This window comes from Pseudorca crassidens, chromosome 19 (genome assembly GCF_039906515.1).
Source record: "Pseudorca crassidens isolate mPseCra1 chromosome 19, mPseCra1.hap1, whole genome shotgun sequence".
Taxonomy (NCBI): domain Eukaryota; kingdom Metazoa; phylum Chordata; class Mammalia; order Artiodactyla; family Delphinidae; genus Pseudorca; species Pseudorca crassidens.
Window position 1 is genome coordinate 5,405,195 of NC_090314.1, and position 26,281 is coordinate 5,431,475.

Here is a 26,281-nt window from a genome sequence, read left to right on the forward strand (position 1 = left end):
CTCCAACCAAAGCCCTGAAAACACGACATTTACGGGGTCGGGGCCTCGGAGGAAGGAGCGAAGGCCCCCTCCTCCACCCCCGGCCGGAAGTACGCTTCTCTCCCGAAGGCGCTCCTCTGCCGCGCACGCGCACTCAGTTACTAAGCAACGTCGGTACCGAACCACTCCAGCCAGAGCCCAGCAACAGCCGAGCCGCCGCGTTCTCCACCAATCAGCGCCGGCCTCGCCTCACACGCCTCACCAATCAGCGCCGGCGCCGCAAGGAAGTTTCCAGAGCTTTCGAGGAAGGTCCCCTTAACTCGAATTCATCCGCCCGATAATTTTCCTACCTTTTCCGAAAGGAGGAGAAGGATCACCTGGAAGAGAGGTGAGCTGACTTGTTAGGATCCTTTGCTCGGCTCTAAGCAATTTAGGGCTCAGTCGAAGGGCCTAAGTGCGTCGCGGGAGGTGGGGGCCGAGTGAACTACTTTCAGCGGCGCACGGACACGGCGCCTACGTAAGAGTGATAAGTGACGCAACAGACGTTGCATAAATTTCGGCCCTGCCGAACCGGAGCGTTCAGAGGCGACTGGCATTGTTGGGGTGTGCTGTGTTGGGGTGGAGGTGACTCGGCGTCGTTGAATTCGCAGCATTTTCGGATTCGCTCACAGGTACTGGCCCACGGCCTACGAGTGCCGGGAGAACTGGAGAGGGGGGCGTCCGTGAGGGTGAGCGGGCGGGGGCTCGGAGGCCGCGGGGAGGGGTGGGGGAGGGGAGGCGAGGTGACGCGGCGCCGGCCTTTCCGGAAGAGCGGGCCTTGTTTACGGGTTGGGAGCGGGGCGGTTGGTGCGCGAGCCCGCAGAGGCCAACGGATACTTAACCGATGGAGATTCCATCCTCTCTTTTCGTGGCGGGGAAGGTGGAAGAGAGGTAGTCGGCTGGGGCTTCTGGAAAGGTTTTAATTTGAATCCCGACGTGGAGAAGGTATCGCACCGTACTTCCGTCTAACCGGGATTTTTATTTTAATGCCGCCATGATACTAGGTTTGGGGGAAATTGGGGCGGGGGCATTTTAGCGAAATACTTGTAGCAGTTAAGGGAGAGAGAACTGGATGTTCATCTCAGAAAGCACTTTTGATTCTGCCATCCCGTTTGGGTTGCCGTTTTGACTAAGGAATTTTGTGTTCAGTGATTAACTTAACGGTTAGTCTAGTAATTGGGGGAGGTTTGTGAGAGTCATTAACGTAGTTAAGAATAATAAACTGTTCGTTGTAAAGAATTGATTACCGACGAAAGCAGTAAAAAATCCTGAGGTGAAACACTAACGTTTTACTTTGTAGGTCAAAATGCAGATCTTCGTGAAGACCCTGACCGGCAAGACCATCACCCTGGAGGTGGAGCCCAGTGACACCATCGAGAACGTGAAGGCCAAGATCCAGGATAAGGAAGGCATCCCCCCTGACCAGCAGAGGCTCATCTTTGCAGGCAAACAGCTGGAAGATGGCCGCACTCTTTCTGATTACAACATCCAGAAAGAGTCGACTCTGCACCTGGTCCTCCGTCTGAGGGGTGGTATGCAGATCTTCGTGAAGACCCTGACCGGCAAGACCATCACCCTGGAGGTGGAGCCCAGTGACACCATCGAGAACGTGAAGGCCAAGATCCAGGATAAGGAAGGCATCCCCCCTGACCAGCAGAGGCTCATCTTTGCAGGCAAACAGCTGGAAGATGGCCGCACTCTTTCTGATTACAACATCCAGAAAGAGTCGACCCTGCACCTGGTCCTTCGTCTGAGGGGTGGTATGCAGATCTTCGTGAAGACCCTGACCGGCAAGACTATCACCCTGGAGGTGGAGCCCAGTGACACCATCGAGAACGTGAAGGCCAAGATCCAGGATAAGGAAGGCATCCCTCCTGACCAGCAGAGGCTCATCTTTGCAGGCAAACAGCTGGAAGATGGCCGCACTCTGTCTGATTACAACATCCAGAAAGAGTCGACCCTGCACCTGGTCCTTCGTCTGAGGGGTGGTATGCAGATCTTCGTGAAGACCCTGACCGGCAAGACCATCACCCTGGAGGTGGAGCCCAGTGACACCATCGAGAATGTGAAGGCCAAGATCCAGGATAAGGAAGGCATCCCTCCTGACCAGCAGAGGCTCATCTTTGCAGGCAAACAGCTGGAAGATGGCCGCACTCTCTCTGATTACAACATCCAGAAAGAGTCGACCCTGCATCTTGTCCTCCGTCTGAGGGGTGGTATGCAGATCTTCGTGAAGACCCTGACCGGCAAGACCATCACCCTGGAGGTGGAGCCCAGTGACACCATCGAGAATGTGAAGGCCAAGATCCAGGATAAGGAAGGCATCCCCCCTGACCAGCAGAGGCTCATCTTTGCAGGCAAACAGCTGGAAGATGGCCGCACTCTCTCTGATTACAACATCCAGAAAGAGTCGACCCTGCACCTGGTCCTTCGTCTGAGGGGTGGCTGTTAATTATTCAGTCTTGCATTCATAATGCCCAATAATGGCATCACCCTGCATTCTAGCTATTTGCCCCAATTTAAGATAGTTTCAGTAGTAGCTGAACTTGTTCAAAATGTTAATAAAGGTTTTGTTGCATGGTAGCATATTTGGTGTCTGTTGTCCTGAAATTATGTAGTGATGGTGGGGACTCCTAACTGGTTAAAGTGGTGTTCAAAGAAGACATTTAACTTGAGGTTGTCAATATGACCAAAATTAAGTCACTTGACTTTGGTAAACATTGGGTGTGCCAAGGTGTAGGGACTTTTGTCCTTTGTTCAAGATCATTTACAAGTTAGGATTTTGGTGTCATTAACACAATTTTAAAGTGTAAGAATTTAAAACTATTGAATATGGAGGCATATTGAGAGAAAGCAAACTTGCCTGTGTGCCTCCACCTCAGATGGTGATCCAGGCTGCTCAGTTGTGCTTTCAATATCATTATTTGTTGACTATCCTTGTGCTTTTTTTTTTCTTTCTAGTGCATACATTTAAGTGCTCAGCCTTAGACAATGATATAGAACCCTAATTCTGCTTTGTGAACTGAGCCAAGAACCAAGTGGAGCCCTAGTCAACAAAGGTGGAGAGACAAATTGCTTGGAAGAATTCCTGAGTTAAAAGGGTATACTAGGGCTTCCCTGGTGGCTCAGTGGTTGAGAATCTGCCTGCTAATGCAGAGGACACGGGTTTGAGCCCTGGTCTGGGAAGATCCCACATGCCACGGAGCATCTGGAGCCTGTGCTCCACAAGAGAGGCCACGATAGGCCCGCGCACCGCGATGAAGAGTGGCCTCCGCTTGCCACAACTAAAAGCCCTCGCACAGAAAGGATGACCCAGCACAGCAAAAATAAACTCCTACCCCCAACATCTTCTAAAATAACAAAGGGTATACTAACCTAAGGCAACTTGCTGACTTGGGTGTGTTAGGCAGCAAATTAAGGTGGTTCCTAACATAATTGGTTCCTAATGACTAACAGCTTTGCCTCACTGTAAGGATAAGATTGCTCCAGTAAGAGATTCTCTAATTCAGGTCGTGGTAAGAATCTTGTCTAAGCCCTACACAAGCAGTTTTTGTGCTGCCATACCAATAAACACTAGGCAGTATGTTTCCAATACTGATACAAAACCGAGGGAGTAAGAATCTTTCTGGGCACAAGGTACTCTTTTTTTAATTTATTTTTTTACAATACTTTCAAGTTCTCAACCTTTTCCCCCTTCACAGTCGACTCGCTGTAATGTAACTTCAGTGCTCCTTCTCAACTTGGTACAAAACAGTGGTGAGGGGAGGGACGTGCAAGTAAGGGGGAGGAGTTGGAAGCCCTCCTGGTTATCTCAGTTTTGCACTATGCTAGGGAAATAGCTCTTCTGGTACTAAAGCTGGTGTAACCACAAAAGCAATGTTAGGGGTAAGAATCACTCAGAGGCGTGTTATAAAAATGTAGAAAGCCGAGCATGTCTAGAAATACACCTTTGATAACTCCAGGTGTACCTGGGAAGTGCTTGGCGCATAGTTTTAGGAACTCTGCCCTCGCAGTAGCTTTTCTTAAACTTCTGTCCTAGAAATACTAAATTGGAATACTTACCCGGTTTTCTTGGTTAAGTTAGACACTGGAGGTAGCTCTTAATTTTAGACTGTTAATGCTTCAACTGCTTGGAGTGGTAAAAACTTGGGCCAGAGAGGGGGGGAACTGCTTATATTAAAACTTTTTTTTTTTTTTTTTTTAATTTTTTGCGGTACGCGGGCCTCTCACTGTTGGGGCCTCTCCCGTCGCGGAGCACAGGCTCCGGACGCGCAGGCTCAGCGGCCATGGCCCACGGGCCCAGCCGCTCTGCGGCATGTGAGATCCTCCCAGACCGGGGCACGAACCCGCGTCCCCTGCTTCGGATGGGGCTTCCCTGGTGGCGCAGTGGTTGAGAGTCCGCCTGCCGATGCAGGGGACATGGGTTCGTGCCCCGGTCCGGGAAGATCCCACGTGCCGCGGAGCGGCTGGGCCCGTGAGCCATGGCCACTGAGCCTGCGTGTCTGGAGCCTGTTGCTCCGCAACGGGAGAGGCCACAACAGTGAGAGGCCCGCGTACCGCAACAACAACAACAACAAAAAGTGGTAATGAAACATCAAGCCTTTAAAAAGCCTTCCTTAGACTTAAGGGAACACATTATATTCACTGTCAGATTGGAAGGTTATATCCTTCCCAGTCCCAGTGTTTTGACTTGCTCAAGGCCTGGTTTTTGTTCCAGGCAAACCAAGGACTGGAATCCAAGTGTCAACTCTGACATAGCTCAGAAAATTCATGAAGTTTTATTAGGTTCCTTGCCCCTCAAACTGCTGCTTGCAGGTCGGGTGTTTTGCTGAATATTTAATAATTTAGGCCTTTTGCAGTAAAGCTGGGTTTTGAGGATTAAAAGTTCTTTCCTACACGTTACACTTAATAAACCTGAAAAATCATTTCACCTGAGTAAGTGAAGACTAGTGCTGATTTGGGCGATAGGACTCGCACAATTGTGTTGGCCTTTCTCCCAAATCACTGACTTGACAGGCTCGCAGGTCTGCAGTCCTGTGAATCCCTTGAGTAAGGTTTCAGCTGTTGCCCTAATTCTCTCAGGATCTCTTCCTATCTGTAGGGATCCCTTAAGGTATTCATGGATCTCAGCAAACTCACTCTACACACCTGAAATCTGTGGATCTCAGGAAACTCACTCTACACACCTGAAGTCTGTGGATCTCAGGAAACTCACTCTACACACCTGAAGTCTGAGCAAGGAAAAGTCTCTCTAAATGTGTTGGTCTTCAACAACCTGTGCCATCAGTTGGTTTTGGAAGTCGGTTTTTCACTCTTGGCCTCAAACCTTGCTCTACGCTGAATTCAACAGGCCAGTTGTGGTTTGTGGTTCCAGCTGACTCCTGTTGACTGAGGGGTCAGCAATGCAGTGGGGAAATGTGATTAGGAGTGAAACTTTGGGATGACCTAGAAAGGGATGGGAGAGTTCATAAAGATTTGTTCACGTATCTCAAGCCAAGAGAGTTCTCAGTCCTATCACCTACTCATCTCAACGTTCCTTGTCCAGTTAGCTTCTCATCCAACTGTCAGGAATATAGTTCTCAAGTCCAGTGTTGGTCCAAATGTTAAAGAGCCCATGGGAAGGAAGATACATGTATATTCCGTTACACCCCATGGTGCAAATACTTCACCTGCCCTTCCTTTAAGGGAATGTCTCCCTGGACCTCTCCACCCCTTATAAAACCTCAGAAACAATAACACAGAGGGATGCTTAGGGGACCTTTGTGACTTGTTAGACTGGTGTCCAAAGTGTATGTGGGTCAGTCTTGCAAATTATTTTAAACTTAATCTTGGACCTGTGCTATCTCAGGAAAGCAGATTCCCTGTGTTGACCAGAACTGCTTGTACCGTACATCATTACGTGCCCTGAGATGCCAGAGTTTGCACAACAAGCTGCCACTCGACCACCCCACTTGTAATCTTCACTGTTTCCCTTTTACTTAGGAATTGGATAAAAGAAGAGTTTCTGTTAATATATTTCTTGTTCTCTTTCCTGAAAGAATGCTCACATGTGTGTGCAAAGATGTGTTAAAAGAATACTTGCTTGGTATACTGAAAGCAGTGGTCCCAGGGGCTGGTCTGTGGCCTGCTGCCACTCCAAGATAAGTTTTTGCCAGTTCTCAGTGAAATGAAAAATATGAAAACGGCACAGTGGATTTTACATAAAATTAGGTCTATTCAATTTAAAAGATCATATGCCCTCAGTGTAAAAATGTCTAATGTAATGGTTCAGAGTGTTGCTCTGGAGACAGGACTACTTGAGTTCATACGTGGCTGCACCACTTACTGGCTTGTAACCTTGGGCAACTCATTTATCCTGTCAGTACATCAGATTCCTTACCTATAAAAATGGGGTAGTTATACCTATCAGAGTAGTTATGAGGATCACATGTGAAGTACTTAAAACAATGGAAAAACTTGCCTAGTGCCGACAACGCTACTGTAATGACAAAATTGGGAACAAGCTAATCGCCCATCAAAGGGGAGTGGTTAAATGATGATAATGCAGTAGTTCAACAGAATGAAGGAGATAGGAACTCATGGAACACCATTCAAGACAGTGAAAAATGCTAGAGCAAAAGGTGTGCGCATGTGCACAAGCACGCAGATGAGTGGGCCCCTGTGTGTGGCTTCAGGAGAGGAAAGGGGGGATTGTGAAGGGAGATGTATTTCAGCTTATCGCCACCCCCAGGCTTTCAAGAGGACTGAAGTCACTGACAACACAGCAGCAGCAGTGTTCACAACAAGCGGGTCCCCGTCCAAGGGCCAGTCATTCCGCCCTGAAGTCAGGCCGCACTCCCAAACTGCAGAGTAGACTTATTTTGCACCAGTCTCTGTTTCATTTTCCATGGAAACTACGTCTCACGAGACTTTCCGAACCTCAACAAGATTACTGAACCTCAACAAGCTTCATTTAAAAAAAAATTTTTTTTATTTATTTTTATTTTTGGCTGCATTAGGTCTTCATTGCTGTGCACGGGCTTTCTCTAGTTGCGTTGAGCGGGGGCTACTCTTCGTTGCGGTGCGCGGGCTTCTCATTACGGTGGCTTCTCTTGCTGTGGAGCACGGGCTCTAGGCGCGTGGGCTTCAGTAGTTGGGGCGCACGGGCTTAGTTACTCTGCAGCATGTGGAATCTTCCCGGACCAGGGCTCGAACCGGTGTCCCCTGCATTGGTAGGTGGATTCTTAACCACCGCGCCACCCGGGAAGTCCATCACAAGCTTCATTTTAGATACACTCTGCTCATTCCTCAAATAATCCAAAGGGGCAAGTCATGGCTCTCTTTCAATCAGGCCCAGCCAACACCAAGTGGAAGCTTTAAGATAAATGTTGATTTTTGGGAAAGGATCTTGCACTTAGTGCAACGATACTAACTGGGAAATAAGTTTTGAGATTTTCCTTTCCTTTTTTTTTTTTTTTTTGCGGTACGCGGGCCTCTCACTGCCGTGGCCCCTCCCACTGCGGGGCACAGGCTCCGGATGCGCAGGCTCAGCGGCCATGGCCCACGGGCCCAGCCGCTCCGCGGCATGCGGGATCCTCCCGGACCGGGGCACGAACCCGCGTCCCCTGCATCGGCAGGCGGACCCTCAACCACTGCACCACCAGGGAAGCCCGAGATTTTCCTTTTTTCATACTTTCTTGATCCCATCACCATCCTTATCTCCCCCTCTTTTTCGTGGCCATCAGAAGCTGAGTGTCACTCTCCAGCTAGTAGGTCTGCCAACGCCTATAATTTACTCTAGCACCTACTCCTCTAACCATGTTAACACCAGCACTCCTCTTAAGGAACACCTTTACCTACACAAGTTTCTGATATCAGTGTTTCCCAAACTCTGTCCTCCAAACATTACAACCACCGTGAAAGGATGCTGTGGTCACAGGAGCTCAGGAAGTTGTCTGTTACTTCCCCCTTGGAGACCATCTTGAAGACTCCAAGAAGTTCTGCCTTAAAGGAACCGGTTTAATGTGGTTCAACCCAGTGTGTTCCAATTTCACTTTTTTTTTTTCCACTTAACTTTTCAATCGGGTAACATCCCTCACACTTTGAGAAACCTTGTTAGAGCCATGACCCCTCCCATCTCCCTACCCAGCACTGCTGATTTTGCTTGGTTTCCTGGCCTCTGCAGGGCAGAAGCATTGCTGGCCTCAGGGAGTGTCACAAACTGGGTCTGGATATTCTACTACTAAATCAGAGCAACACAGGGGCTTCCCTGGTGGCACAGTGGTTAAGAATCCGCCTGCCAATGCAGGGGACACGGGTTCGAGCCCTGGTCCAGGAAGATCCCACATGCCGCAGAGCTCCTAAGCCTGTGTGCCACAACTACTGAGCCTGCACTCTGGAGCCCACGAGCCACAACTACTGAGCCCATGTGCCACAACTACTGAAGCCTGTGCACCTAGAGCCTGTGCTCGGCAACAAGAGAAGCCACTGCAATGAGAAGCCCTCGCACCACAACGAAGAGTAGCCCCCCTCGCTGCAACTAGAGAAAGCCCACGCGCAGCAACAAAGACCCAACGCAGCCAAAAATAAATAATAAATAAATAAATAAATAAAATTAAAAAAAAATAGAGCAACACAAATACAAAAGAGAACAATATAAAGGAAAACATTTTTCCAACTCACAGGGAAATGGATAAGACTTTTCAGGTTAAATGTTTCTTCTGTAAGTTGTTCTTAGTCAGCTGGTACCTGCTATGGCTTGTCTTCATCAGCTGTTAACAGACAAAACAGTAGTAAAGTTTGGACATGTGATTTTTTTAAAAAGTTACCTGATTTTTTTTAAATATAAAAGTGATACAAGCTCTTTTTTTTTTTTTTCCGAGCTCTTGATAAAACACATCCAATGACATATAGGAGTATCCAGTAAAAAGTGAAAAATCCCCTCTTACCTCTCCCACACACCCCCGAGCAAACCATTGAAAGAGACTATTTTTCCATCCATTTATTCATTGAACAAATATTTATCGTCTACTGTGTTTCTAGCATTGGAAATGTAGCAATGAACAAAACTGACCAAGTCTGCCCTCATGGAACTTACATTAAAGAGGAGAGGAGACAGACAAATACGTAAATACATCATATTTTAGATAATGGAAAGTACTATAGTAAAAAAAATAATAATAAAGCAGAATAAAGGGCATTGGGTGATCAGGGAAAGCCCCACAGATAATATGACATTTCAGCAAAGGTCTGGAGGAAATGAGGGACTTGCTTCATGATATCTGGGGGAAGGGTGTTCCAGGCAAAGGGAACATCATGTGCAAAGGTCCTACGGCAGAAGAAAGCTTAAATTCAAGATCAATATGATGGCCTGTATAGCAGGAACTTAGCAAGGAGAAAAGTGGAATGAAATTATATCAGGGGTGATGGGAACATTACTTATTGGTTCATAAGGACACTGTAAGGATACACGTTGTAGGTATCCTTCTGGATTTCTATGCCACTACAGACACATTTGTGTAAATATATACATGTCCCAATGTATATATTTACTTCAATCTTGCTAATGTCTGCATAATAATTCATAGTAGGTACACCATGTTTTCCTTAAAATAATTTTATTGCTAAACAAGGACCCGGGAATTCACTGGCGGTCCAGTGGTTAGGACTCCACGCTTCCACTGCAGGGGGCAAAGGTTCAATCCCTGGTCAGGGAACAAAGACCCCACATGGCGGCATGGCCAAAAAAACACAAATAAACAACAAGGACCTACTGTATAGCACAAGGAACTATATTCTATGTCTTATAATAACCTATAATGAAAAAGAATCTGAAAAAGAACATATATATTCTGAATCATTTTGCTGTACACCTGAAGCTAACACAACATTGTAAATTAACTATACTTCAATTTCTATGTCTTATAATAACCTATAATGAAAAAGAATCTGAAAAAGAACATATATATTCTGAATCATTGTGCTGTACACCTGAAGCTAACAACATTGTAAATTAACTATACTTCAATTTTTAAAATGGTTTAAAAAAGCGCTACTAAAAAATAATTTTAGGGCTTCCCTGGTGGCGCAGTGGTTGAGAGTCCGCCTGCCGATGCAAGGGACACGGGTTCATGCCCCGGTCCGGGAAGATCCCACATGCCGCGGAGTGGCTGGGCCCGTGAGCCATGCCTGTGCTCCACAACGGGAGAGGCCACAAGAATGAGAGGCCCGTGTACCACAAAAAAAAAAAAAAAAAAATTATTGCTTTCCTAATTATGAACGTAATACATATTCAATGTAATTAACTTGAGAAATACAGAAAAAGAAAGCACCCATTAAACCTACAATCCAAATATACTCAATTTAGCATATTTCCTATTTTCTCAGTATTTTTTACTTAAATAACAGTGAGTGTGATCCAGTTGTCAAGACTCAATCAATGGATACGTGTGTGTGTGTGTGTGTGTGTGTGTGTGTGTGTGTGTATAGAATAAAACTTGAAAGTCCTTTTTCAGTGTCCCTCCTCGGAATCTCTCTCCACACTTATCTTTCTCTGTGTCACTTGGTAAAGGTTTGGTGTATTTACCACCAGGTTGTTCTAGTGTGTTTACATATGTATGTATTATATAAAATCATACTTTAAAAATTATACATAAAAGGAATTGTACAGAACATACTCATGTAGCTTGAAGCCAGCACATACAGATCTCCCTGCTTCTTTCTGAATTGCTACAATATATTTCACAGTACAGATAGACCATATTTTACCCATCTCTTTACTGATGGATATGTGTGGGGTTTTTTGGCTATTAAAACAACCCTGCAGGGACTTCCCTGGCAGTCCAGTGGTTAGGACTCCAGGCTTCCACTGAAAGGGGCACGGGTTCAATCCCTGGTCAGGAGCTAAGATCCCACAAGCTATGTGGTGGGTGGCCAAAAAAATAATAAATAAATAAATAAAACAATGCTCCAATGAATATCCTTGAGAACGTCTCATCTCAGACGTGCAGATATTTCTTCAGGATATAGCTAGAAGTGGAATGGTATCAAAGAATATGGCACTGAAATCTGTGATTACTACAAAGTTGCCCTTCAAAAAGACAGTACAGGGGGCTTCCCTGGTGGCGCAGTGGTTGAGAATCTGCCTGCTAATGCAGGGGACACGGGTTCGAGCCCTGGTCTGGGAAGATCCCACATGCCGCGGAGCAACTAGGCCCGTGAGCCACAACTACTGAGCCTGCGCGTCTGGAGCCTGTGCTCCGCAACAAGGGAGGCCACGCTAGTGAGAGGCCCGTGCACTGCGATGAAGAGTGGCCCCCACTCAACGGAACTAGAGAAAGCCCTCGCGCAGAAACGAAGACCAAACACAGCCAAAAATAAATAAATAAATAAATAAAATTTTAAAAATAAAATGCTTTATTAAAAAAAAAAGACGGTACCACATGCAACGAAATATTATTCAGCCTTGAAAAGGATGGAAATTCTGACACATGCGATGTAGATGAATCTCGGTGAAGTAAACCAGACAAAAAGGACAAGTACTCCATGATTCCACCTATACGAGGTCCTTAGAGTAATCAAACTCATAGAGACAGAAGGTAGAATGGTGGCTGTCGGGGCTGAGGAAAGGGGATGGGGAGTTAGTGTTTAATGGGTGTAGAGTTTCAGTTTGGGATGATGAAAAAGCTCTGGAGATGATGATGGTGATGGCGCATAACAATGTGAATGTACTTGATGCCACTGAATCTTATATTTAAAAAGGGTTAAAACGGTAAATTTTGTTATGTATTTTTTAACACAATAAAAAAGAGAACTATACCAATATGAATTCCCACCAATACTGCACAAGAGTACCTAGTTCTCCAGACCCTCATATATATATATTTTGGGGACTACACTGCCCGACTTGCAGGATCTTAGTTCCCAGACCAGGGATCAAACCTGCGCCTCCTGCAGTGGAAGCATGGAGTCCTAACCACTGGACCACCAGGGGATCCCATATATATATATATATATATATTTTTTTTTTAACATCTTTATTGGAGTATAATTGCTTTACAGTGGTGCGTTAGCTTCTGCTGTATAACAAAGGGAATCAGCTATACATATACATATATCCCCATATCCCCTCCCTCTTGCGTCTCCCTTCCACCCTCCCTATCCTACCCGTCTAGGTGGTCACAAAGCACCAAGCTGATCTCCCTGTGCTATGTGGATGTTTCCCACGAGCTATCTATTTTACATTTGGTAGTATATATAAGTCCATGCCACTCTCTCACTTCGTCCCAGGTTGCCCTTTGCCCTCCCCGTGTCCTCAAGTCCATTCTCTACATCTGCGTCTTTATTCCTCTCCTGCCCCTAGGTTCTTCACAACCATTTTTTAAATTTTTGTTTCGATTCCACATATGTGTTAGCATACAGTATTTGTATTTCTTTTTCTGACTTACTTCACTCTGTATGACAGACTCTAGGTCCATCCACTTCACTACAAATAACTCAATTTCATTTCTTTTTATGGCTGAGTAATATTCCATTGTATATTGAAGATGTGCAACATCTTCTTTATCCATTCATCTGTTGGTGGACACTTAGGTTGCTTCCATGTCCTGGCTATTGTAAATAGAGCTGCAATGAACACTGTGGTACATGACTCTTTTTGAATTATGGTTTTCTCAGGGTATATGCCCAGTAGTGGGACTGCTGGGTCGTATGGTAGTTCTATTTTTAGTGTTTTAAGGAACCTCCATACGGTTCTCCATAGTGGCTGTATCAATTTACATTCCCACCAACAGTGCAAGAGGGTTCCCTTTTCTCCACACCTCTGCAGCATTTATTGTTTGTAGATTTTCTGATGATGGCCATTCTTACCTGTGTGAGGTGATACCTCATTGCAGTTTTGATTTGCATTTCTCTAATGATTAGTGACGTTGAGCATTCTTTCATACGTCTGTTGGCAATCTGTATGTCTTCTTTGGAGAAATGTCTATTTAGGTCTTCTGCCCATTTTTGGATTGGGTTGTTTGTTTTTTTGATATTGAACTGCATGAGCTGCTTGTAAAGTTTGGAGATTAATCCTTTGTCAGTTGCTTCATTGGCGAATATTTTCTCCTATTCTGAGGGTTGTCTTTTTGTCTTTTTATGTTTTGCTTTGCTGTGCAAAAGCTTTTAAGTTTCATTTGGTCCCATTTGTTTATTTTTGTTTTTATTTCCATTTCTCTAGGAGGTGGGTCAAAAAGGATCTTGCTGTGATTGATGTCATAGAGTGTTCTGCTTATGTTTTCCTCTAAGAGTTTTATAATGTCTGGCCTTACATTTAGGTCTTTAATCCATTTTTTTTTGCGGTACGCGGACCTCTCACTGTTGTGGCCTCTCCCGTTGCGGAGTACAGTCTCCGGACGCACAGGCTCAGCAGCCATGGCTCATGGGCCCAGCCGCTCCGCAGCATGTGGGATCTTCCCGAACCGGGGCACAAGCCCGTGTCCTCTGCATCGGCAGGCGGACTCTCAACCACTGCACCACCAGGGAAGCCCTTTAATCCATTTTGAGTTTATTTTTGTGTATGGTGTTAGGGAGTGTTCTAATTTCATTCTTTTACATGTAGCTGTCCTGTTTTCCCAGCACCACTTATTGAAGAGGCTGTCTTTTCTCCATTGTATATTCTTGCCTCCTTTATCAAAGATAAGGTGACCATATCCAATATATATTAATAATCACTTTAATTTTGGATAATTTGAAGGGCAAAAATGACACTTTTAATTTGCATGTCCCTGATTAAACTTGTGAGATTAAACACTTTTTGCATTTTTTGACATTAATTTGTATTGCAAATTACCTGTTCACATCTTTGCCCGTTCTTATTATTAATTTGTAGGACCGCCTTATACATTCTAAAAAGTAATCATTTTTCTGTTATAACTGTCATAAACAGTGTCTTTCAGAGGGTTATTTCACTTTTTGTTTATGGTGTCTTTGTAAAAACCGAAGTTTTGGATTTCAAAAGGAAGCTGCCAATCCTTTTCTTTATGATTTCTGGGCCAAAGAAGTGAGGGAGCCGTTCTGAAAATTGAGGGCCTTCCCTCCATCCCTCAAGGCCAGTGTTTGAGAGGCATGGACCACACGCTGAAGGAGTGGAGGGGCTGGGCCAGCAGGGCCACCTGGCCCCAGAACTCAGGCTGCTGCGCGAAGCAGCAGCAAGTTCACATCCATCCGCGCAGGAGGCTCTGGAGCGGGAGAAGGCCGGAGGGAGGCCCGGCTGTGCTCAGCTTGCCTTTCTTCAGACTTCTAGTTTTCAGAACTGCTCTGCTCGCCCTGAGTCAGAGCGGAAAATACTGACCGCTCCAGCAAAGGGGATGCTTCAGCATTTGGGAGAGAAAAGGGCCTTTGGGGCTTACCCAAAGAAGGCCTTACTCCCCAGGGAGAATGCTCTCCCCTTCCATAATCCTCAGCCTTCCCACCCTGCTATATATGGGTTAGCTGGCAGCCCCAACACCTCCTGCTTTGCCCTGGCTTCCGAGAATCGGCACCCCGGCCCCTCCCACTCCTGTGAAAGCTGTTTTTCTGAGCATCAGGCCTGAGCGTAATCACCTTTAGAAGCTCAAGCGGCCTGCTCTCTTTTTGCAGCCAATACTAAGTTCAGGTGCTCTGACGGCCTTTTAGATGATGCTACTCCTGCCCCGAGCTTTTCCTGGAGGCTCCTGTTCCCACACCAGCCAGGACCTCGGGAGGGACCAAGGCCCCGAGCCACGCAAGGGCATGAGCAGGGAGCTGAGACAAACAGAGACCTCCAGAGGCGAGAAGACAGAGGCTGAAGGGATGCAGCGGGGGCTGGAAGAGTATGCACGTTGCATCCTCTGCACTCCTCTGGCACCCCCACCCCCACCCCGACGCTGAAACCTCTGCGACCTCCTCTCCTCTTTTCTGTAAAACCACAAGAAGGCAGGTGGAGACTGCTCAGCCCTAGTAAAGTGCTGGTGGTTTCCTCTAAGAGGCTGCTCCCCTGCAGACTCACGTCATCCACCTAAAATAATTCACTCATCTCACTTCCTGCTTTGCCGTCCCCACTTGTATTTCAGGCCAGAGCAGTGCAGCACGGCTCCAACCTCTGGCCACGAGGTTCAGGTGAGCGGGGCGCAAAATGGGTCTCCTCACATGGAAATTTATAGTGAAATACGAGGCCCATGCCTAAAGACATACCCCAAAGTATATACACCATCTGTGCAGGCTCTCTGGGGTGACCCAGGAACACAGAACGTAAGGGGCAGAAGGTGGAGACACAAACTTTCTGTGGGGCATGGTTTGGTCTCACCCAGAAATCAGCAAATATCACCACTTCCATCTGAACAGATGGGGCCGAACAGCTCTGTGTGAATATGGGCCTAAACATCTCCTGGGGATACGAGTTCTGGGCCTTACTCCAAAGCCTCACGTGTGTAGAAATAAAATTTGTCTTTCTGGGAGGGGAGGGAGAGGGACGGACTGGGAGTTTGGGGTTAGTAGATGCAAACTTTTACATTTAGAATGGATAAACAACAAGGTCCTACTGTATAGCACAGGGAACTCTGTCTAATTTCCTGGGATAAACCAGAAGGGAAAAGAATATTTAAAATAATGTCTATATGTGTATAACTGAGTCACTTCGCTGTACAGCAAACATTAGCACAACACTGTAAATCAACTATATTTCAATTAAAAAAATAAAAAAGGAAAAAAAAAAATTGGTCCTTCTTACCCTGTGCAAAGTGCTGAGGCCGCCCAGACAAACATGCCCAGTCATCAAGTGGAACAGGCCTGTAACATCCCCATATTTACCAGGGAAGATAAATACCAAGCTAGGTCGGGGTCAGGAGCCCTGAGGGCTGCTCCCCAAGACAGGGGAGGGTGGGAAAGTCTCCTGGGGTGCTGGGGGGGGACGCGTGTTCTGAATTGGGACGATGAAATGGAGCAGTGGGTCTGCTCCTGCCTCTCCCCCACCATTGCGCTGGAACACGCAGTACCTGCTGCCACCCCTCCAGTGACTCTCATCTCTGCTCCAGGCCTCTGGAGCCAAATCAGGGCGGCCCAGACCTCCTGTGTTTGGGAGACGCTGAGAAAAACAGGCTGGGACTGACTGATTTCGGCAATTGCCTACTCATCCCCCTCCAAACAACCAGGCCTAACGGATGACGTCGTAGTGGCGAGTCCCTCTGGAGAGCACAGTGTGGAAACAGGCCTGGAGGGGCTGTTCTGTGGGTCGAGGGGTGGCTGGCTGTGCTTTTCTGGAGCCTCCCTCTGGGGTTTATCTACTCCCCATGCGCTGAGCTTCTTGGGGCCTGCGGACAGAACAGAATATACCCAGAGGATATAGTATGGCAACCTCCTCTGCTCTCAATACTGCACTTCTGATACTTCTGGTCACCAAATGTGAGGTTGGTTTTTTTTTCCCCAACACTAACCAATTCAGCAACGCCAGCTGGGTGTCCTACAATTTAACTAAATTCTGACACTATCTACTTGGAGACAGGTCAGATCCCACAGGTTAAGGACATCACCACTTTCAAGAGAAAAGCTACACACTGCATTATCTTCAGAATAAGAATTTTAAATTAGATTAATAAACATGTTAAAAGATATAAGGAAGCTATTGGAACTACAAAACAACATCAAAAAGAACCAATAAGAGAGACTAGGTTGAATACGTAATAGTTGGACTAAAAAATAATATTTAAACATTCTCTTGAATGGATGAATTAGACAGCTGAAGAATGAATTAGTGAACTGGAAGAACAGAAATTCCCCAAAAGGAAAAAAGAAAGAACAAAGGAACAGAAAGTATAAAACAGAAGCTAAGAGATACGGAGGATAAAAGTAGAAGTGGTAACATTTAGAAAATAGGAGTCCTGGAAGAAGGAGATAAAAATGGAGGGGAGGAAAGGCAAAATAAATAAAAGCAAAAATAAACAAATGGGACCTAATCAAACTTATACGCTTTTGCACAGCAAAGGAAACCATCAACAAAATGAAATGACAACCTATGGAAGGGGAGAAAATATCTGCAAATGATGCAATCGACAAGAGTTTAACTTCCAAAATATACAAACAGCTCATATAGCTCAATAAAAATAAAAAAATCGGCAGAAGACCTAAATAGACATTTCTCCACAGAATATATACAGGTGCCCAAGAAGCACATGAAAAGATGTGCTAACTAATAACATCGTTAATTGGGACTTCCCTGGTGGTGCAGTGGTTAAGAATCCAGCTGCCAGTGCAGGAAACATGGGTTCAAGCCCTGGTCTGGGAAGATCCCACATGTGGCGGAGCAACTAAGCCCGTGCACCACAACTACTAAGCCTGCGCTCTAGAGCCCGTGAGCCACAACTACTGAGCCCACGAGCCACAACTATTGAAGCCCGTGAGCCTAGAGCCCATGCTCCACAACAAAGAGAAGTCACCACAATGAGAAGCCCGTGCACCACAACGAAGAGTAGCCCCTGCTCGCCGCAACTAGAGAAAGCCCGTGTGTAGCAACGAGGAGCCAACACAGCCAAAAATAAGTAAAATTTTTAAAAAACATCACTAATGGGTTTCCCTGGTGGCGCAGTGGTTGAGAGTCCGCCTGCCGATGCAGGGGACACGGGTTCGTGCCCTGGTCCGGGAAGATCCCATGTGCCACGGAGCGGCTGGGCCCGTGAGCTGTGGCCGCTAAGCCTGCGCGTCCGGAGCCTGTGCTCCGCAACGGGAGAGGCCACAACAGTGAGAGGCCCACGTACCACAAAAAAAACCAGAAACAAAACAAAACAAAAAATCACTAATTAGAGAAATGCAAATCAAAACTACCATGAGGTATCACCTCACACCGGTCAGAAGGGCCATCATCAGAAAATCTACAAATAAAAAATGCTGGAGAGTGTGGAGGACAGGATGGAGGTTCCTTAAAAAACTGAAAATAGAGTTACCATTTGATTCAGCAATCCCACTTCTGGGCACATATCCAGAAAAGACAAAAATTCTAATTAGAACTGAGATCCTGCGAGCCACACAGCACAGCCAAAAAAGGAAAAAAGGAAAATATACATAGCTAAGAGCAAAGAAAAAGGGGAAATACTTTCATAAAACCAACCATTGAAGTCAGAATTAAAATAACTTTTGCACACGAGTTCAGAGCTGGTAGAGCCTTGGCACTTCTGCAGGTTTGAGGTACAGAAGTGAATTCAGAGCCCCAGCCCCTGGCATGAGCCCTTTATTGGGCAGGATCAGCTCTCTGGGTTGGAGGTTAATTGATGCCCCCTACTTCAGCCTCTGGAAAGCCGAATTCCCTCTCTTTCCTTCTCTGACATTCTCCCTGAGTTTCTCAGGCTCGGGCAGATTTGTGCACCAGCTGTCATGTGGTAACTGGCTTATTTACAAGAGAGGCTGGGAACCCCTTTAGCCTTGGGGTACCCAGGGCCCTGGGAGCTGCTGGGGTGGGGGAGGGAGGAGAGGGTCTGATCCCTGCATATACCCTCCCTTGGAAACACACCTCTTCCTCTTCCCTAGTCACCTAGCAAAACCTGAAGCCTGGAAGAGTCCTGCACCTGCCTTCGGGGGAGGGTATCACACACCTCAGCTGACTGGCTTCATTTTAAATTCATGACGACAAAACTCGGAAGGGGTTTGAGCACTGCCCTGCAGTTCTCCATTTCTCTAAGAGGTGATAGGCTCTATTTCTTCAACCTTCCCACACCCTTACTCCCAGATGGTGACCTTGACCTCACGTTTCTTTGAGAAAACACCGGCCGTCAGACCTTCCCATCCTTGGCCTGAAACCTGTCCACACTTGGGCCACCTGACTCCTTTTCTCGCTCCATGAACAGAGATGAAAACCTCCACTTGGGCCATCCTCTCACCTTCTTGAGGTCTCTGTTCTTGCAGGTACCCTCCCCCCTGCACTGACCACTGGACATGCATCAGCATACAAACACAATCTGTCATTTCATGGACAGTTGATCTTTAAACGAACAATCCCCACCCACCTTGACCTCACGTCTCCTTAGTTACTGTGCCACCTCCCTGCTTCCCTGTATAATGAAACACCTCCAAAGGGTGGTCTGCACATTATCCCAACTTCAACTTCTTCACCTTCTGTGGGCAGAGGGGGTGGGGATGACTTCAGATTGTCTTGAAAAAAGAAATAAAACATCACAACCATCGTTTAAAAATGGCTTCCTCCCCAAGCCCCTCTAAAGTGATCATAGAAGATTAAAAAAAAAAAAAAAGTAAATCCACAGGGACAAAGAGAGTGGGAGGGGAGACCAGGCAGAGGCACGGCCAGCAGTGTTTGCGCCATGGACGGTGGATGGCCACTCGTAACTCAGTAGAGAAGCTGAGACCTAGTGCCCTGGGAACCCAAGCACAGAGGAGACCCTGCTGACTGGGGGGAATGAAGTGGACACCTGTCAGCTAAACTGTGGGAACTGTGACATCACCCATGGAGGATGCTCAGTGAAGCCCCATCCACACAGTTGGCTTTTTGGTGCCAGACATTCGAGGAAAGCCTCTTCCATGAAAGGCAGAGATCCCCCCAAAACAAACAGAAAAAGTGGAACTGGGACCAAAGGAGACCACGCAGAGACACAAAGGAGACTCTGAGGCATAAGCTTTCCTGTTCTCGCTCCAACTCACTGGACCCAAGTGCTGCTTTCAGGCTGTGCTGGCCTGGACACTCAGCCTTCCTGGCCAACAACCTTTCTCTTCTGAGATGGGTTTTTAACATTGAGGCAGCCCCCTGGGGCACCCTGGGGCTCTGAGGGAGGGTCTAACAGTCAACTCTAACTCACTCTCCACAACTTACATGATAAAGTCTAAATGTGAGTGGCATTTCTGAAACGTCCTAAACCCTTGTTCTGCACTCCTGTCCCTGGTTCTTGAGTCAACTTGTCCTTCCCTCTGCTGTGGTCTGAAAGTCTCTGTGCCCCCCAAAACTCACAGGTTGAAATCCTATTGCCCAGGATGACAGTATTAGGAGGTAGGGCTTTGGGAAGTGCTTAGTACAGGAGGATGGAGTCCTCATGAATGACATTAGTGCCCTTATAAAGGAGACCCAGAGGGATGTTGCCCTTGCATCCGGTGAGGACACAGGGAGAAGGCCCTGGCTACCATCCTGGTCCTTACCGTAGGTGACCATGCTGGGGCCTTGACTTGAACTCCCAGCTTCCAGAACTAAGAGGAATAAATGTCTGTTGTTTATAAGCTACCTAGTCTGTGATAGCAGCCTGAATGGACTAAGGCACCTTCAAAACATCCTTCCTTTCCAGGCCTGCACTAGCCCCAGGCAGGGACAACAAATTTTCCTCAAAGTCTAGGGGTCTGGGAGGTGGTCAGACACTGCCAAGGGGAACTGCAGCAAAAGCAAGATATGTGGGACCTTAAAGGAAGCCAGGGATGACACGTACTGTGTGACTGCACTCACATGACATTGTGGAGACCGCAGATGTAGAGGACAGAAATCATCAGTGGTTACCAGAGCATGGCGGTGGGGGAGGGGCGGGCAAAGGGGCAACAGAGCACATTTTGGGGTGATGACAATGTTCTGTATCTTGACCACTGTGGTGGTCATATGCTTATATGCTTGTGTGTATATATATATATATATATATTTTTTTTTTTTTTTTTTTTTTTGCGGTAGAGGTGGGCCTCTCACTGTTGTGGCCTCTCCCGTTGCGGAGCACAGGCTCCGGATGCGCAGGCTCAGCGGCCATGGCTCACGGGCCCAGCCGCTCCGCGGCATGTGGGATCTTCCCGGACCGGGGCACGAACCCGCGTCCCCTGCATCGGCAGGCGTACTCTCAACCACTGCGCCACCAGGGAAGCCCATGCTTGTATATTTTTGTCAAAATTCTCTGACCTGCTGGCTTTAAAGGGGTGTAGATTCTTAAAAATTACAAAGCACATTAAAGTTTTAAAGGGTGTAAGTTATACTACAATAACCCTGACTTTTTTAGAAAAAGAGATGGGAACGCAAAAGGAGACGGGACCGCCTGCTCCCAGTCCCACCGCCATCACCTGCGAACTGAGCTGTAATCAAGAGCGAGCCAGTTAACTTCACCCCTCAGACTCCGTTTCCGCTTCTCAAAAATCGAGACGCCCACAGATCTCCCTCTCAGCGTGGAGGTGGGGCGTAAAAAACAGAGAGCCTCCGAGGCGCCGGCTCGAGCGCGCGCCTCCAGCTTTGCCCACGCCCAGAAAGCCCGAGGCAGGTGCCTCCCTACCCGCTGGGTGCGCCCCGCGGGCGCGCACCCGCTCCCCTGGACGGAGGCGGGGGCCACAGCCCGGACGCCCGCACTCCCGCGCTGTGACAGGGGAGGGGAGGGGGGCGTCAGCGGGGAGGCTCTGCCGCGCTCCTACCGCGTCCTTACCTGGGAGGCCCAGCAGGACCGCGGTCACCTGGCTCCCGCGGCTCGTCGGGAAAAGGGGCGGGGCCTCACCTGGGCGGGTAATTGAGGGGACGCGAAGGGAGGGGCTCCCTCGGGAAACTGGGTGTGCGAGCGACGCTGAGGCGCGGAGGGGAGGAGTCCTGGGTGTGGTCGTGGCTGAGGCGCGGAGGGGAGGAGTCGCGGGTGTGGGCGTGGCTGAAGGGTGGAGGCGGGCCCTTTGCGTCACCTGCTTGGTCTCCTGATTGGCATTCACCCCTCGGTGCTCGACCGCGGTTCTTCGGCTCGACCTCGGACGCCTTCCGGCTCATCCTTTGTCTCGGTCAGGCTATCTGATGCTTCCTTGGTCCAGGCTGACTCAGCCTGCGTCTGGTCTTTCTCCTGTCGCTGTCGCTGGTTCTGGCCTGCCTATCTGGCCTCAGGCTGTGCCCCTCTAATCGGGCTTGACTCTGTCCCTTTGACCAGAGCTTCCTCTGTCTGTCCCGTCTGTATCTCGCCTCCGCCTCCCCACACCCCCTTTCTCTATTCTTGTCTCCCAGACGACAGAATATCCTTCTCTCCCGGTCTTCTCAGTAGTAAAATCAGACATCTATTAGCCAATAGCGGAGGCTGTTTATGACGGGCCCAGATCCAGCCCGAGGTCGGGGAAATTCCCCAGAGGCTATGCGCTTGGGACTGGGTCCCCGGATTTAGCCCTCGGCCTGGCTGTGGTTATTCTGAGTCCCGGGAGAGAGGCCCCACATCTGGGCCTGGCTGAGCAGTGGCCTGCGGGGCGCTGAGGCCGTGTGGGAAGGGGCAGCTCGCTTTCCCTGAGAGCCAGAAGCCTCCCAGGCCAGGAGGGCCCCACCCACAGCAGCAGGACTTCGGTCCCGTTCTCCTGCAGGAGGCACCCTTGGCCTCCGTGGCCCTCTGAGGGCCAGGGCCACCTCAGCCAGTATTTTCCTCTCCCATTACGATTTTGCTCAACTCCAGTCCCTGTCTCCCTTGTTCCAGGAAGACTGTCCAGCCTCCTAAACTGGCTTATTTCTATTTCTTCTCTGTCAGTCTCAGACACAAAGCTGCTCAGAGAGGCTGCATCTGGCCACTAAACAGGCCCAGCCCAGGCTCTGGACCAAGTTTTGGGAGAAGCAGAGGTGCAGGCTTGTGCACCCCGCTTCCCCCCCAAGTCCCACCCTCCCTTCCCTCCGAGGCCAGAGCAATTCCCTCCTTCCCACTCTGGACCCCTCTCTCCCACCTCTCTTTAGAATTTACATTAATTATGCACAGGCTTTAGACATCTCTTGCACAGTTGAGTTGGGTTTTTTTGTTTGCTTGTTTAACTCTGCAAGAGATGCCATATTTGTTTTTCTAAAGGCAGTGGTAAAAAATTCAAATAGTCCAAATGATGCATATCGTAAAGGAAGTTGCCTTCCCACCCTCCACCCTTACTTAGTTCCCCACTCCAGAGGATATCTCGGATGCGCTTTTTTCTTTCCTTCTTTCTTTTCTGTTTTTGGCCGCGTGGCATGCGGGATCTTAGTTCCAGACCAGGGATCGAACCCATGCCCTCTGCAGTGGAAGCACGGAGTCTTAACCACTGGACCACCAGGGAAGTCCCCTGCTGCACCTTTCTTGAACCTCTCACTTGTTTTTGTTAAAATCGACTCTGAAAATCAATTCAAGTGAAAAAACATTCCTTTACAAAAAGTTACTAAGTGTGAAGTGAAACACATGGAAAGATTGAGCCTAAAGACTGCTTGGGGGAGATTTTCCTCGCGTGGAGACTGGACTGGTTGAAGCTTTTTGAAACATGAGTCCAGTGGCCTTGGAATTGAGGAAGCTGTGTTTCTTCTCTGCTCAGAGGACCTTTTCTTTCTTTTTTAAGGTGAAATTCACGTATAGTTCTCTAATTTAAAGCGCACAATTCAATGGTCTGCCATATTTACAACAATCACCACAATCAAACTTAGAACATTTTTCATCACCCCCAGAAGAAGCCCTGTCCCTTTCAGCTCCCCATTACCCCCCAAGTCCTGTTGCCCTAGGCAACCACTAATCTACTTTCTGTCTCTGTAGAGTCCCCTATTCTGAACATTTCACATAAATGAAATCATGCAATATAAATCCTTTGTGACTGGCATCTTTCACTTAGCCTAATTTTTTCAAGGTTCATCCCTGTTGTAGCATGTATCATTATTCCATTCCTTTTTACGGCTGAATAATATTCTATTGTATGGATAGAATTTTATTTATCCGTTCATCAGCTGATGGACGTTTGGGTTGTTTCCACTTGGCTATTATAAATAATGCTCCTGTGAACATTTGTGTACAGGTGTTCGTGTGGACTTACGTTTCCATTTCTTTTGAGTACTTACCTAGGAGTGGAATTGCTGGGTCATATGGTAACTCTATGTTTAATTATTTTGAGGAACAACCAGACTGTTCTCCAAAGGGGCTGCACCATATAATCCGCCAGCAGTGTATGAGGGTTCCAACTTCTCCATATCCTCACCAACACTTATTATTATCTGTCTTTTTAAAAAATTTATTTTATCCAAGTATAGTTGATTTACAATGTAGTGTATTATCTGTCTTTTAAATTATAGCTATCCTAGTGGGTGTCAAGTGGTATCTCATTGTGGTTTTTGATTTGCATCTTCCCGATGACTGATAATCTGAGAACTTTTTATAAACTTGATTTGCAATTAGAGTTGTCTGCCAACTGTCATTGTCACCTGATGTGGTGATGCCTCTGAAGGACTTGAGGGTCTCCACTTACTCTTTAATTTTTCCCCAACAGCACAGTAATGTCCTCTGCATTATGATCATAATTCAAAGCCTTCCTGAGCACCAACTGGGGGCTGGACGCTGTGCTGGGTGATGAGATACAGCAAAAAAAAAAAAAAAAAGCAAGATCTCACCTCTTGGAGAGCTTGGTGGGTAAATGTGTGGCTCTGGATTTGAATCCTTGCTTTGTCACCTCGCAGCCACGTGGCCTTGGACAGGGTATCTACTCTTGCCCAGCCTCAGTTTCCTCATCTGTGAAATAAGGTTGCTCTGAGAGTTGCACGTAAAGCACTTAGCACAGCGTCTGGCACGTAGTGACTGCTCACAAGGCATCTGTTATTGTTAAAGATGAAGCCAGGACTTCCCTGGTGGCGCAGTGGTTAAGAACCCGCCTGCCAATGCAGGGGACACGGGTTCGAGCCCTGGTCTGGGAAGATCCCAAATGCTGTGGAGTAGCTAAGCCTGTGCGCCACAACTACTGAGCCTGTGCTCTAGAGCCTGCGAGCCACAACTACTGAAGCCCGCGCACCTAGAAGCCCACGCTCCGGAACAAGAGAAGCCACCACAATGAGAAGCCCACGTGCAGCAACGAAGACCCAATGCAGCCAAAAATAAATAAATAAATTTATAAAAAAAAGAGATGAAGCCAGATGATAAAGTAAATGTTAACAATACTGGACAATGAGTTATGATCAGAGAAATGCAAAGTGTCATGGAACACAGAGTGGGGTCTAGGAAAGGCTACCCAGAGGAAGTGATGTTTAAACAGAGAGGTAGGAATTGGCTAGAGCAAGGCAGTGTGTGTGTTTGTGTGTGTGTGTGTTCCTGGCAGTTGCAACACCTTGTGCAAAGTCTTGGAGGCTTGGAGGCAACAGAAGAGAGCATGGCATCTGGAGAGACTGAAGTGTGTTCAGAATGTCTAGAGCAGGGCTGTGCAGTAGAATTCTCTGCTATGATGGAACAGTTCTATCTCTGTGCTATCCAACGTGGCAGCCACTAACCACATGTGACTATGAGCATTTGAAATGTGGCTAATGTGACTGTAGAACTGAATGTTTGATTTAATTTTATTGTAACTGACTTAAATTTAAATAGCCACTGTGGCTGGTGAACTTACATTGGACAGCACAGGTGTTTACACTGGAGTGTAGTGTGTACCTTCAATCAGAGATGAAGGTGGAGTGTGGAGAAGGGCATCCAGACTGCACCGGCTTGGTATGGGCTTTGCCTTTTACTCCAAGTGTCGAGGGAAGCCACCAGCTGGGGGGAGGGGAGTTAGGTGATCTGGTTTTCATTTTTGAAAGATCACTCTCGTTGCTGTAAGGAGAATCGATTATGGGGGTGTTGGGGACAGGAGTGAAGCAGGGAGACCAGCCTGAAGGCAGCTGTGGTCTCCCCGGCAGGGATGATAGTTGCTTGGATCAGGCAGAGATAGAGACAAATTGGTAGGTTTGCCGGGTGTGGGGATCCTGACGGCTTGGATTTTAGGAGTGAGGGAGAGGGAGGTGACCTAGGGCTGGATACTAACTTGGATGGTGGCTGCGTCCCCAAGTCCCAGCGCTGAGTCTGGACCAGGGCTGGTCTGGAAGGGAGGTCTAATTTCGAAGCCCAAGTCGGCCTCCTGTCCGCCCCTGCTGGCTGGTGCTGGAAGCGCCTTTAGCTCAGGGAAGGAAGGCAGCGGCCGTCAGGGCCCCTGGCTGGGGGGCTGGGGGGCTGGGGGAAGGCCCCGGAAGGTTGGGTGGGCGGGGTGCATTTCCAGGGGGAGGTGCTGGGCTGAGTCTCTCCTCTCCGGGGGGCGTCCACATCAGCTCTCCCTGCCCTGCGACGGGTCCACGAGTTGCCAGGCTGAGCCACATGGCCGCTGGGGGGCAAGTGGTGGGGAAGGGGAGGGGCGGATGTCCGTGCAGTGGGGCGAGTCCCCTCCCCGCCCCATGCGACACGCCAGCTCCCCCCGAGGCAGGGCCCCGCACCCAAGGGTTGCCTCAGACTGCCCCCCCGCATCTGGGGGCCTCAGCGGCAGGCAGTGGGGTGGGGGCGGGTGGGAGGAGGGGCGTGTCTCCCCAGAGAGGGTGTGGCCCATGGTCCGGAGGGTCAGTCTCCCGGCCAGCGGGTCCTGCCGCGGGAGAGCTGAC

The 26,281-nt window shown here is 48.0% G+C and overlaps 1 protein-coding gene and 1 long non-coding RNA gene across 2 annotated transcripts; one reads left to right on the forward strand and one right to left on the reverse strand.

Annotated features, from left to right (window-relative positions):
- The first annotated feature begins 493 nt into the window (after positions 1–493).
- On the forward strand, positions 494–2,601 carry UBB (ubiquitin B). Its single transcript, XM_067715177.1, has 2 exons — positions 494–650; positions 1,319–2,601. The coding sequence occupies exon 2, from the start codon at positions 1,325–1,327 to the stop codon at positions 2,468–2,470; it is 1,146 nt and encodes a 381-aa protein (XP_067571278.1). The 5' UTR covers positions 494–650; positions 1,319–1,324; the 3' UTR covers positions 2,471–2,601.
- A 4,377-nt stretch (positions 2,602–6,978) lies between these two features.
- On the reverse strand, positions 6,979–26,231 carry LOC137212148 (uncharacterized). Its single transcript, XR_010937376.1, has 5 exons — positions 25,678–26,231; positions 25,308–25,466; positions 24,284–24,401; positions 8,680–8,768; positions 6,979–7,371 (listed from the first exon to the last, which is right to left on the reverse strand). It is a non-coding gene; the product is annotated as an uncharacterized lncRNA (long non-coding RNA).
- Between the last annotated feature and the right edge of the window lie 50 nt (positions 26,232–26,281).

Excerpts from the sequence above, each read along its gene's own strand:
- UBB (XM_067715177.1), top strand. The coding sequence starts at position 1,325 with ATGCAGATCTTCGTGAAGACCCTGACCGGCAAGACCATCACCCTGGAG.